We start from the raw sequence: 18,929 nt of genomic DNA, 5'->3' as shown, positions 1-18,929 counted from the left end.
TGCCAGGAAATATGCAGAGTGGTTTGCCTCTAAATTCTCATTGTTGTTTTTAAGTCCCTTCATTGTGCAAGATCATCTGTGTATCTCAGTAACCTTTTCCTGCTCTACATCCCTTATTGGGCCCCCCCACCCGGCTCTACATCCCTTATTGGGCCCCCCCACCCACGACCCCGCACCCACAAACTCTCCTTTCCTCTTATCCTGGCCCCTTGAGCAGACCTGCCATCAGTCCCCCCATCAGCAGCCATGCCTCCATTAACACCTCTGCCTCTCCACCTCTCTCTCCTGCTTTAAGACCCTCCTTAAAACCCACCTCTGACCAGTCACCCCTCCTAAAGCCTCCTCCTTTGATTTGGTGTTCATTTCTTACACCCACAGATTATATCACTGTGAAGCATCTTGGGATTTTTTTTCTACTTTAATGATGCTACATAACTATGAATTGTTATCATTGCTAACTTTTTCTCCTCCCTCTCATTTCCCCTCTTGGATGCACCGTTTCCTGTGATGGATCAGCATAAATCACAGCATGGAGAATCACGATCACAAGCTGTACTACACTTTGACAGTACATCAATGATTGAGTATAGTTCAGTGTTATGAGCTCTTTGTCAATAGCTATATTATATATTACAATTAAACAATGCTTTACAATAGTTATCTATTTCAAAGTGCATTATTTCCATTGTAAGAATTCCTTATGAACTGTAATTGAGCATAAGGTACTGATTGAATGTTTTTATTTTCCTATTGATAAGGTAATGATGTACTGGAATGAGAAATGAATACTTGGAAGAGGTTAATGAAATGTATTATAAGTGAGATATCAGATGAGATTACAAATCATGACAACCAAGTTTGAATGGTTCTTGATCTCCCACTCATCTCTACTGAAGACAATGATTCATGCTGAGATCCAGTTCACAGGTGCGAGCAGCAGCCTGAATTTTACCCCAATAGTCATTCTTTATTCAGGAGTCCAGACAGTAATGTCAGATGCCTATATGCTCATTGAGTGCATCACAGCTGAGTCAGATCCTGACATCCACAAACATACACTTTCTGAGTGCAATCACTGGATCGCATTCAGCAGTGGGGTTCTGGTACAATTTTTCCCTCTCTAACTCCAGCACACTGAAGGCCAATTGTCACACCCTACCGCTCCCTGAATTCTATCAACTATTTCAGAGCAGACTGCAAATTGAAACCTTGACCTCCCCGTCCTCCTTTAAAATGCTCCTTAAAACCCATCTCAAAACCCGTGTCCATCCCCTCTGCCAGCAGTTGCAATTTACCGCATGTGCCGGAGAGTGAAAGAACAGTGTCTGACCCAGAGAAGGAAGTCTTGCACCCCGCTGGACTGGATTTGACTCCGAGTCCCAGACAATCAAAGGCCTGCCCCCCCACCCTTATCCCACCCAGTCCCCGAACAGAGAGAGGATACTTTCATCCTTTCATTAGCAAGCTTTGGATCACCCTTCCTAAAAGATTTGTCGCAGTGTCTATTATTTTGATTATACCTCCGTGAAGCAGCTTAGGGGGGTTTTTCGATGTAAAAGGTGTCTTATAAATGAAAATTGTTGTTGTTGAAGCTATGATTCTTCTAGTCTGAATGTTCAGGTGCACCCTAGTTCAGTAGTGTTCTCATTACGGTATTGGATTAACAAGCTGGAGGCTCAGTACCATTTAGGACAAAGCAGTTTGCTTGAGGGCAGCCGACAACTGGACTCAATGTCCACTTCCTCCACCACACTGCACTCTGGCTGAAATATGTACTATCTACAACAAAGACAACTTGCAATTATGTAGGACCTTCAACATAATTAAACATCCCAAGGAGCTTTACAGCCATGTTATCAAACAAGGTTTGGCACTGGGCTACACAAGAACATATTAGGAAAGGTGACCAATAGCTTCGTCAAGGAGGTAGATTTCGATCAGCTGCCTCTGCCACTTCCCTCCTTTCCCTAGCCCACCAGGCCAAACATTCTGTTAAAATTCCTCTAACGTCCCCCTCTGCCCTAGCCCTGAACTTGCCTCATTTTTTTGTATTTCTCCTATCTCTCCTCATGGCCTCTCTGAGCTCATCTTGTCCATGAAACCCACCTCCTGCTCTCTCCAGTCTCTTCCCAACAAAACTGCGGATGACTCAACTTCACTTCCTGGCTCCCATGTTAACTGATATTATCAATGATTCTCCCTCTTCAGGTCATGTCCCCCTCTCCTTCAAATTTGCTATTATCACGACTCTCCTCAGAAAAACCGTTGGCCCCTCCATCCTTGCAAACTACTGGCTCATATCCAATCTCCCTTTTCTTTCCAAAGTCCTTGAACATGTTGTAGTCTCCCAAATCTGTTCCCATCTGTCCCGGAACTCCATGTTTGAATCCCTCCAATCAGGTTTCTGCCCATGCTAAGTACTAAAATGACTCTCATCAAAGTCACAAATGACATCCTATGTGACTGTGACAAAGGTAAACTTTCCCTCCTTGTCCTGCTCAACCTTTCTGCATGCTTTGACATGGTTGGCCACACCATCCTCCTCCAACGCCATTCCGCTGTCGTCCAGTTGGGTGGGACTGCACTAGCCTGGTTCCATTCTTATTTATCTAATCTTTGTCAGAGAATCACCTGCAATGACTTCTCTTCCTGCATCCACACTGTACTTGTACTGTTTCCCAAGGATCTATCCTTGGCCTCCTCTTATTTCTCATTTACGTGCTGGCCCTCTGAAAACACAGCATCAGTTTCCACGTGTTAACTGACTACACCCAGCTCTACCTCACCACCACCTCTCTCGTGCCTCCACTGCCTCTAAATTTTCAGACTGTATGTTCAACATCCAGTTTTGGATGAGCAGAAATTTCCCTCCATTAAAGATTGAGAAGGCTAAAACCATTGAGTTTGGTTCCTGCTACAAACTCTGTTCCCTCGCCACCGACTTCATCTCTCTCCCTGGCATCTGTCTGACACAGAGCAAGATTGTTTGCAACCTTGGTGCCATATTTGGCCCTACAATGAGCTTCTGATCACATAGTCTTGCCATCACTAAGACCGCCTATTTCCACCTCCGTGACATCTGCTATGGAAACTCTCATCCGTGCTTTATTACCTCTAATCTTGATTATTCCCATGCACTCCTGCCCAGCTCCCACATTCTATCATCCATAAACTTGAGGTCATCTAAAACTCTGCTACCAATGTCCTAACTCACACCAAGTCCCATTCACCTATTACCACTGTGCTCACTGACCGACACTGGCTCCCGTTTAAGCAATGCCTCAATGTTAAAGTTTTCATCCTTGTTTTCAAATCCCTCCACTGCCTCAGACCTCCACATCTCTGTCTTTTTCTCCAGTCCGACAACCCTCTGAAATACCTCCAATTCTGACCTCTTGAGTATCCCTGATTTAAATTGCTCCACCTTTGGGGGCTGTGCATTCAGCTGCCAAGATCCTAAGCTTTGGAATCTTGGAATTCTCTCCCTAAACCTCCCCGCCTCTCTTTCCTCCTTAAAATGCTCTTTAAAAGCTATCTCTTTGTCGCTTGCACTAACATCTCCTTGTGTGGGTTAGTATCAAATTTTGTTTTATGACATCCCAGTGCAACAGCTTGGAATGTTTTACTACGTTAAAGGTTAAAGGCACGATCTAATACAAGTAGTTGATGTTGTAGTTGCTGTTTAAGGAGTTCTCAAAGGAGGAAAGAGAGGCGAGGAGGGTTAGGAAGAGAATTCCAGATCTTAGAGCTTAGCCAGCTGAAGGATTGGCCACCAGTGGTAGAGTGGATAGGCAAGAGGCCAGAACTGGAGGAATGCAGAGTTCTTGGAGGGTTATAGAGCTGGAGAAGGTTACAAAGATACGGAAGATCGACACATGAAGAGGTGTGAAAACAAAGATCAGAATTTTAAAATCAAGGCGTTGCCGAATGGGGAGTGAATATAGGTCAGCAAGTACAGAGTTGTTAATTGAAGGGAACTTGGTGCATGATACACTGCAGCACCTCCCAGAATTACCTCAACAGCACCTCCCAGCCTCATGGCTTCTACGACAAAGAAGGACAAGGACAGCAAGATCATTGGTACAGTTGAAGTTCCGCTTCAAGTCATACACCACCTTATTTGGTCATATACTACCATTTCTTGATTGTCGTTGATCAATATCCTACTTTTCCCTACCCAATGCCATCATGAGATCATCACCTGCAGTGATTTAAGGAGAAGGCCAACCACAACCTTCTCAGGATATCCCGATAACAGACTTTTAGAAATAAAGGTCAGGAAACTTATGTTAGATGTTGTTTAAAAATCTATGTTTATAGCTTCTTTTCTCTGTTCTTTTTGCTCTGGCACCTTGGTCTGGCGTGGTTAAAATTTTCAACTTTTGTGATCTCAACAACAGAACTTTCATACGGGTCATCCTTGATTTGCCAGATCGTTCCATAATCTGCATCTATTAGATTAACATAAAGCAGAAAGGAGACATTTTCTTCACGAAACACAACAAAAACTTGCCTAAAATTCACAAGCGACCTGCAACTTATCTTGGGTCAAATGCAAAAATACTACAAAGCTGGAGGAGACCAGAAAGTTTCTGAAATTCTCCTAAGGGGTAAATAATAATTGAGACAAATCTCCATCATTAAAATTCCTACATTTTTGTTTATCCAGTAACTAAAAAAGGTTTGTGAAGTTTTACAGGAAATTTGATAGCAGTTATGAAGGGGGAAAATCAAACGTCTTCCTTCAGGACAGAGGTCATAAGTATTTTGTATCCACAGTGCCTTTTCCTCGCAATAAGGTGACACATCAAAGAATGTGTTTTTTATTAGTTCTGACCTTTGTTTCACCCTTCAGTTTATATAGGTGAAAATTTACAAAGAGGCACAGCAGGCTTATGGGCAAGTAGAAAAACCGCCACAGCTTCTTAACGTGACTCCATAAAATGTGGCTCGTCAAGTCACTCTGTCTGTTTGGAGGCGAGAATGCTAATCTGTTTCAGGTCTCATCCCTATCATTCCTAGCTGGGATGGAAAAGGTGGCATTAATTCTGAAATGACCTCAACTGACCGATTTTGGAAAAACAAGTTCCATCAAAGTTCTAGCTGTGACTTTACAAAGTTTTGTTTCTGTTTTTTCCCCCTTCTCTCATGGTTCTTATGCTGCTGACCATTTTATTGATCTCATGTAGTATACCATGTGAAGGTACGGTAGCATAGTATGTCACTGTATTGGTAAGGCAAGACTGGACTAATTATCCAGAGACATGAGTTCAAATCTCACCACTCACTGGGGAATTTAAATATGGTTAATTAAGCAAATCTGGAATTAAAAAGTGGTATCAGCAATGGTGACCATGAAACTACCCAGTTGTTGTAAAACCCATGTGTTTCACTAACATCCTTTCGGGAAAGAAATCTGTCTTCCTTACCTGGTTCAGACTAAATGTACTCCAGACCCACAGCAAAGTAGTTTACTCGTAACTGCCCTCTGAAATGATCTAGCAAAGCAGTAAAATAAGTATAAAAATAGATGGGCCACTGGCATTGACCAAGGCATCGGACAGTCTCACAGACTAGTCAAGCACAAACCTGACAGTCAGAAACCTTCTGGCTCCCCTGCCACCATCCCTGGGTATGTCCTATCCCACCAGCAGGACAGACTCACCAGAGGTGACAGAATGCTGGTATATAGTTGGGAAGGGGTGGCCTGGAAGTCTTCAACATTGACTGACTGCATGAAGTCTCATGGCATCAGTTAAAATATGGACAAGGAAACCTCTTGTTAATTTCCACCTACTCCCTCCTTCAGCTGATGAATCAGTACTGCTTCATATTGAACACCACCTGGAAGAAGTGTTAAGACAAGGGTATAGAATATACTCTGTGTGGGGGACTTGAATGTCCATCACCAAGAGTGGCTTGGTAGTACCACTACTGACCGAGTTGGCTGACTCTTCAGTACATATCTGCCAGACTGGGCCTGCTGCGGCAGGTGGTGAGAGAACCAACACGTGGGAAAAACCTACTTGACCTCATCTCCACTAATCTCCCTGTTGCAGATGCATCTGTCCATGTCAATATTGATAGAAATGACAACCCCACAGTCCTTGTGGAGATGAAGTCCTATCTTCACTCCATGCCAAACAGGATAGATTCAGAACAGATCTATCAGCTCAAAACTAGGCATTTACGAGATGCTGTGGGCCATCAGCAGCAGCAGAATTGTATCTCACCACAATTTGTAAATTCATGGTCTGGTATATCCCTCATGCTAGCATTACCATCAAACCAGAGCACCTAACTTGGTTCAATGAGGAGTGTAGAAGAGCATGCCAGGAGCAACACCAGGCATACTTAAAAATGAGGTGCCAACCTGGTAAAGCTACAACACAGGACTACATGCATGCTAAATAGTGGAAGCAGCATGCTGCAGACAGAGATATGCGATCCCACAACCAACGGATCAAATCAAAGCTCTGCAGTGCTGCTACATCCAGTCGTGAACAATTAAACAACTAACAGGAGGAGGAGAAGGATCCACAAACATCCCCATTCTCAATTATGGGGAAGCCCAGTGTAAAAGACAAGGCTGAAGCATTTGCAACCATCTTCAATTAAAAATGCCAAGTAGATGATCCTTCTCAACCTCCTCCTGAGAGCTCCAACATCACAGATGCCAGTCTTCAGCCATTTTGATTCACTCCATTTGATACAAGAAACATGTAAGCACACTGAAAATGGCAAAGACAATGGGCCCTGACAATATCCCAGCTGTAGTGCTGAAGATTTGTGCTCCAAAACTAGCTGCACCTTTAACCAAGCTATTCCTGTATGGCTACAGCACTGGCATTTACCTACAAAGAATGTCCTGTCCACAAAAAGCAGGAAAAATTGAATCTGGCCAATTACCGCCTCATTAGCCTACTTTAAATCATCAGCAAAGTGATGGAATGTGTCGTCGATAGTGCTATCATGCAGCACTTACTCACCAATAAACTGCTGATCGAATTCCGCCAGGACCACGCAGCTCCAGATCTCATTACAGCCATGGTCCAAACATGAAGAAAGGAGCTGAATTCCAGAGGTGAAGTTAGAATGACTGCCTTTGTCATAATGGCAGTATTTAACTGAGTGTGACATCAAAGAATCAGAGCAAGATTGAAGCCAATGGGGATCAAGCGGAAAATTCTTCCCTCCTGGAGTCAAAGCAGCACAAAGGAAGATGGTTGTGGTTATTGGAGGCCAGTCATCTCAGCCTCAGGATGTTGCTGCAGGAGTTCCTCAGGCAGTGTCATGGGTCCAACCATCTTCAGCTACTTCATCAATGACCTTCTCTCCATTGTAAGGTTGAAGTGGGGATGTTCACTGATCATTGCACAGTGTTCATTTCCACTCAAAATTCCTCAGATAATGGAACTGTCGTGCTTACATGCTGCAAGACCTGGACAACATTCAGGCTTGGGCTATTAAGTGGCAAGTAACATTAGTGTCACACAAGTGTTAGGCAATGACCATCTTCAACAAGAGCAAGTCTAACCAACTCCCATTGATATTCAATGGCATTACCAGCATCAAATCTGCCACCATCACTATCTTGGGGGTTACCATTGACCAGAAACTTAACTAGAACAGCCACATAAATACTGTGGCTACAAGAGCAGGTCAGAGGCTGGGAATCCTGTGGCGAGTGACTCACCTCCTGACTCTCAGAAGTCTTTTCACCAGCTACAAGGCACAAGTCAGGAGTGTGATGGAGTATTCTTCACCTGCACGGTTGAGTGCAGCTCCAACAACACTCAAGAATCCCAACACAATTCAGGACAAAACATCACGCTTATAGTTACCCCAACCACCATCAATTTTCCCTTTAAGCGGCACAGCCATCGGGAATGTGTCGCACAGGGAACAAACAGGCCACACACGAGCAACATTCCCTTTAAGATTCATGCATGTGTGGCCACTTGACAATCTTCAGGGACCGCAAAGTGCAACAAGCTTTGACCACACATAGCAAATAAAAGATGGAGGGAACATTGTCCATCACCTTAAACATTCACTTCCTCCAACATGATGCACAGTGGCTGCAATATGTACCATCTACAAGATACACTGTAGTAACACACTAAGGCATCTCCCAAACCCACAACCTCTACCACCAAGAAGGTCAAGGGCAGCAGGCCCATGGGAACACCACCACTTACAACCTCCCCTCCAAGTTACACACCATCCTGACTTGGAACTATATTGTCGTTCCTTTATTGTTACTGGGTCAAAATCCTGGAACTCCCTCTCTAACAGCACAATGGGAGTACCTTTACCACATAGACTGCTGCAGTTCAAGAAGGTGACTCACCGCCACCTTCTCAAGGGCAATTAGGTATGAGCAATAAATGCTGGGCTTGCCAGTGACAGTCACATCCAGTGAATGAATAAAAAAATCCATGGACTTGCAGAGAGTGTGGATAATTGTTAGAAACGTATAAGCTGTTACTCAGACTGGTACATTGCATGCAATGACCCACTATTGTAGCAAAATTTCCAAAATATGTCACAACTTCTATTTTTTTCCCCGGTTTCAGTAAAGTTCCAACTGGAAAATGATTTGGTCCAGTTCCCTCGCCTCCTAACTATTTAGATACAGCACATTATTTCCAAAGAGGTCAGATCTTCTATCCCATTTTTCACTGAACTCTATCCCACTGCTTTTCTCTCCAACCACCACTTGAAGCCACTCATTCACTTTCTCCTGCATTACGTTTCCGGACTGAGGTCGTACAGATTTCATTACTTTTCATTTTTGCTTGGCAACCTCCTTATATATAGTATTGAAGACTTCCTGTTGCCTATATCTACAACCTTAATTTGGATAACAGTCAGACTCCTACTCAGCCTTCTTCGATGTACAATCAACCTACTCCACAATGTGATTCATATTAACCTCTGCTTTTTTTGAAAAAGTTATATTAAACATATTCCTCAATTAAATATGTCTTTATTCACGTAGCTGATAAAGGAGGCTGCCCCCTCAACATAATATGTGTAGTCTATCTATCAGTTTGATTATGACATGTTTTGTTTTTATGTATGAAATACAGTCTGATCTTAAATTTTGGCAAGCTTTCCATCATTCTGAAATAGTTCTGTGGACCTTTCATGATACAGATATAGTCTACACCAGGAGTATCAAACATCAAAATAACATAAAGTATGTTTGGCTGCAAGTAGTGGGTTTAAAGTAAAAATGCAAAGGAAACGAAAGTGCCATAAAAGCTTGCACATAATTGGATACAGTTCATATACTTTATTTCTCAGATGCTTTCTCCTCCAGCTGATTGTCCATCTCTTCTGTATCCTCTGGCCAGTTTTATTCATTGGCTGTAGGTATAACTTAGCTTTTGAATGTTGACCTGAAAAGGCATAGCATTGTGGCATCAAAGAAAATGGTCTAACTTGGTCTTCAACTTAAGTTGATGGGCATACCACACATGGAGGGCAGGTGAGCCAAAAAGTACCGAGTGGGATAGCAAAACTGAATTTGATTCATTAACCAAATTGGTTTAGAATTAATTTAGAATTAGTTAAGTCTGAAAAACACTTATGATTACAGCACAAAAATAAATATTATAAAATGTGTTAAAGGTTAACTGAGAGGAGAAGGAACTGTTCCTTGAGCAAGTCTCCTTATGTCATGAAGACATAAATGAAAATGGATGGCTTGACATAATGAAGAAAGCTAGGTCTGAAGTCCTCCCTGTAATCAGGATGAGATCTGAGGGTTCTGGCTTGTACTCTGGTTCAGCAATTCCTGAATCTGCCTCTGATAACTTGTCCTATATCTGTGTGTATTGGATCTAACTTTATAAGCTCTTGTGGGGCAGAGGACCCATGAAGAGTTGCAATGCAGGCTCTAAGGAATGACTACAGATATCTGAAGTAATCCTGCTTTGTGGATGATCCTCACACGTGGCTTGACATGGTCATTTCCTTCAGGTTCCCAATGTCACTGGGAAGGGTACAAACAGCACTGACCTTCCAATTTTTTGTCAAACCTAATTGCTATTGACTGGAGTTTACCTTTCCCATCCTACAAAATTGATCTTCATTGTTTTAGACATCCTCAATAAAATTGTTTTTTTCTTCTGGAAAGAAGCTTTGAAGGAACTTTTCCAAAGATGTTAGCAGGTTGGACAGTGCCCACAGTGGACAGACTGAGGAAGGGTTGGACTTTCACGGGTCAGATAGCCTGTTTTCTTCTATGCTATCTTATGTTGACTTGTGATCATTAAGCAGACTCACTAGTGTTTTTGCTCCTGTTGCTTCTTGAAAACTTACAAACATGGCATTATTTTCCCAGTTTTACATATTTTCATCTGTTTTCTGACTGATATACTGCAAGTATTTGAGGTTGTTCCGTTCCTATTGAAAATAACTAATTAATAAAATTGGAACACCATGTAGAAATTAGAGATGCCACTATTGTAAGATGACAAAAAAAAGTTTGAAATATTCAACAGGCTTCTGGCTGACCTCCCACTAAGAAGCAGCAGATAATTGCACAGCTTGGAGGCAAGTTTGACTTAGGGAGCCATCTCACAGGGTCTCGCTCAGGAAATATTCCAAGGCAGCAGGGGCCTAAGATTTCCTTTTGGGGCCTGAAGGAGCACTCATTCTCCTGACCCCAAATGGAGAGTAAAAACCATACACCTGTTTGGACCTCTTCTGATGCAGGAACATTTTTACCTGGCAGCTTCCCGCTCACACTGCACAGTTAAATTTACAGTCAGGTTCTGATGATGTCATTGAGATCTGACAGTGTAAAGAAAGACCCTTCTGGCTTTGGACAAGTATCCTTGATGCCTGTTTAGTAGAGCGGGTTAAGATTCAGAACAGTGAGTTACTGGCAGCTTTCAGGTGGGTAAGTAAGCTGATAAATTTTAACTACCTGGTTTCCGCTGGGCAGGTAGGGTTAAAATTGCCCCCAAATGTTTTTTAAAAACATTAAAAACATTTGCCAAGAAATTAAGCATTTGGTATCTTTGGCTTGAAATCATTTTTGCTCAACCATTTATGTTCTGAAACCTGCTGATAGTTGCACACAAAAATTGCTTTTTGGAAGAATGCCAATAGCCTGACCTACAGTATGCATTGGACTCCACATTGTTTCCTGTTCTACTGTAATTTATGTTGTAAGTTTGTGTATTACATAAATTGCTGTCATATACCTTAGAAAACCTTTCAGGAAAGAAAGAAAATCCCTGATTTTAATCTTGTATGATGAAACAAGTATGCTCAAACAGCCAAGAAATCTCAAAGCACCAATTAGACCTTCCTCTGACTAGCTCCGCTGTATACATTTACTGTTACTTCCTAAAGATCAGTTTAAGATTAAATCCAAAGAATCTTTCAATGACTTTGTCACAGAGTGAATCTTATGTTGAGTCACTCGGGGCCAACATCCATCAGTGGAATGGAGCAACCTTGCTATTGATGTCAGCAGCTATAGCTACTGCTGGGAAGAGCCACAGACAGTGGCTTACAACAACAACAGATCATTTTTTATGATTAGGAATAAAAGTGTGAGAGTTCCTCTGACACTTCAGCCAGTTTATCTAATGATTGGCTGAGCCAGTCAGGGCAAGAAGATCCTGGGCTTTATTCCTGTGTTGCATCAGCTGGTTTCAACCAAAGCAGTGACACAAGTTAACACAATTGGCAGTCAACGAGCTTGGGAGTCATTGACTCTGTCAATGCTTGGGGCGATTAACTGGCATGCCTGATTTTCATCTCCCAAAGGAATGGAAAATTGTGTGGGTTCCATCATGGATGGACAATCCGCTCTGCCAGTTCACTGCCCATTGAAGGAGCCAATTACTCCCCCTTGAGGTAGGGAGGAGGAACCAATCCCAAAGAGCTGTTCAACATCATCCATTGGAAGTGGTGCACATGTGACTGTCGGGTGGGGTTAGGATCATGCTTGCCTCTGGTACCCTCTGTGATCAAATGGCATGCCAACACCCACTGTCAAAGCACACACATGAATAATGCACACTTGTGCACCCATACTGCATCAAGGATCTTTGGGCTTGAAGGGTAGGAAATTAGTACAGGTAAATAAAAGAAGTGTTTCAAATTTTGTAATAAGTAATGGACATGATTGATTGTTTTAGCAATCGTCAATTGCGGTTTGATTACTTCAAATAAACACCTTTATGATGTAATTTGTAGGGAATAGCTCTCATTCACCATTTTTCTCCATGTAAAATTTGTCCTAGATTTAAAAGTGTGTAGCAAAATTCACTGTTCACTATCGTGGTGATAAGGATAATAGATAATGAAAAATGCAACCTTCTATGTTAAGTTGTGAACGTGCAAATTCAGCAATCCAAGACATGGCCTCGTGAGTTTTTCAGGGTGAAACACAATAAACATGTTGTTTATCAAATATTCAGTTTTCTCCCTCATGGTTTACGATATTGCCCAAATCCCTAAAGCACCTTCCTACCTCTTCACACACTTAGGGCTGGATTTTGTGTGGGAGGCAGGACTCCCGGCGCTGGGCCAAAAAAGTTGGGGGAACCCAGCTTCTGCCTTTTCGCATCCCCCTGCCCCCCACGAGCCCCCCCTCCCGTGCCTCCCACCCCCCAGAGCAATCCTCCAGTCTTTTTAAATCAAAGAATCACAAGCCCAAATCACTGTCCCTTAAAGATGGGAATCCCGCCTCCATGAGCTGCCAGCCAATCAGAGGGCTGGCAGTTCAGCAGTATCGGCAGCGCCACCAGGAGCGGTGGCCACTGCCAGTACTGCAGTACTAGGTGAGTGAGCAAAATGTGGCAGATGGAGTTCAATGTGAGCATGTGGGACGTTATCCATTTTGGACCTTAAAAGGATAGAGCAGGGTACTTTCTAAATGGGAAGAGGTTAAGTACAGTGGATGTCCAAAGAGACTTGGGGGTTTAGGTGCATAGATCTTTAAAATGCCATGAGCAAGTGCAGAAAATAATCAAAAAGGCTAATGGAATGCTAGCCTTTATATCTAGAGGATTGGAGTATAAAGACACAGAGGTTATGCTGCAGCTGTACAAAACCCTGGTTAGACCCCATTTGGAGTACTGTGAGCAGTTCTGGGCACCACACCTTAGGAAGGATATATTGGCCTTGGAGGGAGTGCAATGTAGGTTTACAAGAATGATACCTGGACTACAGGGGTTAAGTTACGAGGAGAGATTACACAGATTAGGCCTGTTTTCGCTAGAATTTAGAAGGTTAAGGGGTGATCTGATCAAAGTCTTCAAGATGTTAACAGGAAAAGACAGGCTTGATAAAGATAAACTATTTCCACTGGTTGGAGATTCTAAAACTAGGGGGCATAGTCTAAAAATTAGGACCAGACCGTTCAGGAGAGATTAGAATTAGAATTAGAATTAGAACATTACAGCGCAGTACAGGCCCTTCGGCCCTCGATGTTGCGCCGACCATCTGACCGACACTATTCCATTTTCATCCATATGTCTATCCAATGACCACTTAAATGCCCTTAAAGTTGGCGAGTCTACTACTGTTGCAGGCAGGGCGTTCCACGCACTTCTTCACGCAAAGGGTGGTAGAGGTTTGGAACTCTCTCCCACAAACAACAGTTGAAGTTGGAACAGTTGTTAATTTTAAATCTGAGTTAGATAGATTTTTGTTAATCAAAGATATTAAGGGATATGGGCCAAAGGCAGGTATATGGAGTTAGGCCGCGGATCAGCATGATCTCATCGAATGGCGGAACAGGCTCAAGAGGCCACACAGATCTGCACTGCTACTCCTGTTCCTATCTTTCTATGTTCCTATGGCCCAGGCCCAGTGGTGGAACCCTGGACAAGAGGTAGGTGAGGTGGGGTGGCTGGGGCAAGTCCAGAATGCCCCGGTGACTGGATTTGAGGGGTGGTGGTGCAGTCCAATGGGAGGGGGGCGTTCCTGAGTGGGTAAAGTTGTTCCTGGTGGGGGGGTCCTCCATGGACCACAAATTGCCCACGAAGGAGGGCCCCCCCCCCATGCCCACAGGGAGGGCGCCTCATGTTGCAAGGCATTCCCGCCACTGTTAAGATCCCAGCAGTGGTGGCAAGAGGCTGTTAATAAGCCAATTAAGAGCCTCAATTGGCCTCTGGGCGGGAAGGCCATTGTCGCCCCCGGGAAGACCACTTGGTGACGGGGAGGCGACGGGCCCTCCACCCCCTCCCGCCACCACCACTTCAGCCCTTACAGTCACCTGTTATTTTCTAGAAAAAGGAATTGCTGTTTACATAATGCAGGTTTGTTTTGAACCATCAATATCCATTTCACCATCTATCTGTAGTCATTCTAACCATCTAATATATATATATATATATATATATATATATATATATATTTATTTACACTCTATCTATCTATTTATAACCATCTATATCTCTGGCCAGGAATTTCCTCGGAGCAGCTCCCACTACACTGCCATAACTTCACTAGAAGCTAAGTGGAAACTACAGCATTTTTCATATTGTAAACGTATTTCTTCCCTTGGAAGGTTCCGGATTTGGTCCCACTCCAGAACTTGAGCACAAAAATCAAGGCTGACACTGCAGTGCAGATCTGTGGGAGTGCTGCATTGCCACAGTTGCCGGCTTTTGGATGAGACGTTAAACTGAAGCCCTGCCTACCCCCTCAGGTGGGTGTAAAAAATCCCATGGCACTATTTCGAAGAAGAGCAGGGGAGTTATCCCCTGGCCAAGATTATCTGGTCATTATCACATTGCTGTTTGTGGGAACTCGCTGTGTGCAAATTGGCTGCTCCCTTTCTTACATTACAACAGTGACGTCATTGGCTTTAAAGTGCTTTGAGACGTCCAGTGGTTGTGAAAAGTGCGATATAAATACAATTCTTTCTTCTTTCTTTTTCTGCACTAATCCAAGATGTGTGGAAACATTTAAACTGAATATAACTGAATAATAAAGCAGAACAACAATAATACATCGTGAAGCAGGTTCTGAGAATAAAATGTTTATTAATTTAATAGGAAGATGTAATTTTCGCCAATGTTAACAGGCTAAAAGTGGGTTGAAATTGTGCAGTGTAATATGAGTTGCTTCCTTTATCTGCTACTTTAACTGAGGCATTAATCTGTTTATTTTGGTGTATTCGTTACTGGTGTTGCTCAGCATACTTTCAGCACTCAAACCCAAACTGTAATTAAAATATACATCTAGTGATTACACTCTCTAAGAATCCTGAAAAAGGTAGAACCATGTAATATTAATAAGATATTGACCGAGAGAGAAAACGTAGACGTAAGATCTGGTGAGACAAGGTCCAGCTGCCACTGACTGACCTTCCTAAACCAATCTGACAGTTAATGTTTTGGGTGTGAGCTTAGCATCAGAACTAAGACGCATTTGAAATGTTAACTTGTCTTCTTCCTTAAGCTGTTGACTGACTCATTGTGGATGATCAGCATTTTCTGTTCCTATTCAAATTTTGTGGGTGCTTTTTCTTGTCTCTTGCTGTTGGATTTTATTTTTACATTTTGTTTTAAAGTTGGGTAGAATGGGAATATTTAAAAAGACTCAAGCTAAACATTTTCTTCTATTCGAAGCAAATTTGAAATAAGTTGTCCTCCTGTTGCCTTTGGCCAAATAGAGTGCGTGCAAATATGTGTCAAAGTTTTAAATGTGATGCTTCAGTTTGTGTTGAAGTTACTTTATTCTGACTGTTGCCTTCACCAGCACTGTCATTATTCTACAGAGTACCATATATTTTACATTCTTGGCTGAACGGACCTGATCGCTGGCTACAAAAATAAACTGAAAGGAATCTACATGGATCTTTCTTTTTCCTGCCTGTCAGCATTTGATCTTGTGTGTTCTACATTTAGCCCACTGGGACTCATGTACATGTTTAACATGTCTCAGTCACTTTATAAAGTCCCTTCATGTAAATGGGAAATACCATCCAATCCATCGGCACTGGCCACTGCCAACTTGCCAAGAGAGGGATCACTCAACAGCTTAGGAAGTCTGGTTCTGTGCTGAGCAAAACATGGATGAATGAAAATTGAATACATGTAAAATGAAGGAAGCATTGCATAGAAGGTAGTGATTCACTACACTAATTTACCCTCCTTCAGAGGATAAGCCGATGAAGCACAGCAATCAATAATACCTTAAAATAAAAGCAAAATACTGCGGATGCTGGAAATCTGAAACAAAAACAAGAAATGCTGGATTCACTCAGCAGGTCTGGCAGCATCTGTGGAAAGAGAAGCAGAGTTAACGTTTCGGGTCAGTGACTGACCCGAAACGTTAACTCTGCTTCTCCAATCAATAATACCTCTCAGTCACTCCAAACAATAGAGTCCCTCGCTCCTTTTCTCCAGCTTTCTCTCCTGTTCCACAAATGTTGGTCTCTCATCTCCTGCCAAAAGATGCGCTTATGGGTTGTACAGCTAGATGTTCAGCCTATTCCATTTTAACTTTCCATGTCCATTTTTCCCCATTCCTGGTGGGCCTTGGCCACCCCTACCATTCCTTTACTGCCTCTTCTGGTTCCTCGGATCCACCTGATCTCATGTTGAATCCTCCTTACTGGAATAGTTAGGGCCTATCTCTTCAGGCTTGATGAGCTTGCAAGGTAATTTAGTTGGTCCTGTCTGTTTTGGAGACCTTTAGTTTTGAATTTGTTCCATCCTGACTTTAAAATTCCCCAGGGTATTATTATCCTGGTTTACAAAGTATTTACAATACAGAAACAGGCCATTCGGCCCGACAGGTTCATGCCATTGTTCACCGAGCCCTTTTCTTCTCACCACATTAACGTATCCTTCTATTTCTTTCTCCCTCATATGCTTATCTAGCACAAGAGGAAGAAAGTTTGAGGTACAACTTTTGACTTGTGTTCTCGGTGGTAGATCTTGACGATGCAATAGTCATCAAATGAGCTCTTATTTACTATATTTGGTAAATTTTTCTCATACTAATTTGCCTGAAAATATGGAGTTGGATCTGATTGAATAAAGCACCTTTTCAAAGGCCCATTGGTGGTGTTTTGGACCAAGTTCAGTTGCTGGAGGAGCCTGAAACCAAGCATTCTGCCACTACGCTGCTATGTTTACTGTTACATTGAATTCACATAGCAGCAGATGCTATATATTTGCAGCACAGCTACCAGTGATTTTTTTTTTAAAGTGAGGATGAAAAGAATACATTAGGAGTTGCAGTAATTTTGTCACTGATCATATTATCATTCCTCTGGTAAAGCAGCTTGCAACACACTTGCGTTGATGACCCAGTGTACTTATATAAGAATTCATCTGCATTACGTTATGAAAACATGAACAGTTTTTTAAAAAACTGAGCTGTTTTATCTGTCGGATCCTTTGGAATTTCAGCAGTTTAATGATATTGACCAGTGACATTTTACTTAAATGTTTTTTATTGGATTAAGTTCCATTTACTGCACTAACATTTTGAAAAAATGTGTTCCTAATTTTTAAATTCCACTATAAGATGATCTACAACCTGGAGGTCTGTCAGTTCATATAATATGGAAAAACTATGTCACTAGTACTGGCATCTAAAATTCTAACATGAACTAGAATACAGAAAAATATTGTACTTTTGGGATTATAAAATATAAGTAATGTGTTATATAACTTTTTGGGAAGATAGATAAAGTTCTATCTATCCATAAATTTTTACTGCATTGCTTTCTCCCTCCGTGGTCCCTCTTTCACGTTAAGAAAAACCTGGTCATTTGTGTGCAGCTGGCAGACAACACATAACCTAAAAAACCCAAAGCATCAATAGTTCCTTCAAAACAAATAAGAAATTGGAACCGATCAATTGTTCAATGTATTTTGTACTCTTACACACGAAGCGTACTTACATGTCTTCAAATCTTCTGCTCAGATCTTTCACTAAGAAGACTGGTCCCTCTTTAAAAGGCGGATCCCGTGTGATTTTGTATCGGATTGGTGTGCATTCTTTGCAGAAAGTGTTTTGTGGTCCTGAGGTCAGCATGGCAGCATCAATTTCCAAATGCTCGTCGAGTGTGAAGATTTGGATGCCGTAAATCTCCTCCGTCACCGTGAGTTTGACTGTAATGGGGACATCGCAGAAGACATTTTGTGGTCCAAGTGAAATTTCTTTCCCACTCACAGTCAGTAGTTTGATATTGTGGATGGCTCCATGAGCAGTCCATTCAGTGAAGGTGACCCAAACAGTCAGAGAATCAGGAATTAAAGCGTGGCGGAATTCCAATTCCAAGTAGCAGCCTTGAGGCTCCGGGCATACCGGAGGAACCGTTTTCTCATCAACACCAGCATCTGGGCTCCAAGTTCTGACACTGTTTTCGCAAGGTTGCTCAACATCAGGGGGTCCTGCATAGGGAAAAGTTTTTAAAAAAGAAATCCTCAAAGCGATTAATTAAAATAAATGTGTTCCAGCCATTCATTCTTTGCACATAAAAAGGCTGAAAGCTTGTCAAATTGAGAGTTAAAATTACTGTTGGATAGACAAACATAACACATAGGCTTTACTTTGCAACCAATTGAAAATTTTAATAATGCTTTGTTAACTACAAACTGCTGAACAAAGTTCACTCAATAAATTGAGGAGGTAAAGTTTCCTAAAATTCTGATTAGTATATCAATGCACAGCGCTGTCAGAAAGATTAATGGGTGATATTTGATGCCTGTATCCTATAGAAATTATTGCAGCATGCATACAATTTCTGCACCTATGATTCACTTCAGGAAATACTTGCCTATTACTTTTCCTTGTTTCTGATTTCTTTTGCTCTCTTTTTTTTTACACGTTAACTAAAGGGCAATGTGGGGCCTTGAGAAGGGAAGAAGCATAAAACAATGTGCATAGAGCTCACCCCAGCAGAGAAAGACGAGTTTCATTCCAAAAAA

General features: G+C 42.2%; 1 protein-coding gene across 1 annotated transcript in view; it reads right to left on the bottom strand.

The window, feature by feature from the left end:
• The window catches only part of pappaa (pregnancy-associated plasma protein A, pappalysin 1a), a 316,273-nt gene that overhangs the window by 230,202 nt on the left and 67,142 nt on the right, over positions 1 to 18,929 (bottom strand). The window contains exon 7 of the mRNA XM_068012691.1: positions 17,900 to 18,392. Within this exon, the coding sequence (XP_067868792.1) occupies positions 17,900 to 18,392 (493 nt within the window). The remainder of the gene's footprint in view (positions 1 to 17,899; positions 18,393 to 18,929) is intronic.

Source organism: Heterodontus francisci, chromosome 32 (genome assembly GCF_036365525.1).
Source record: "Heterodontus francisci isolate sHetFra1 chromosome 32, sHetFra1.hap1, whole genome shotgun sequence".
NCBI lineage: Eukaryota > Metazoa > Chordata > Chondrichthyes > Heterodontiformes > Heterodontidae > Heterodontus > Heterodontus francisci.
The sequence above is the reverse complement of the archived record's forward strand: the minus strand, read 5'-3'. Positions and strand labels throughout refer to the sequence as shown.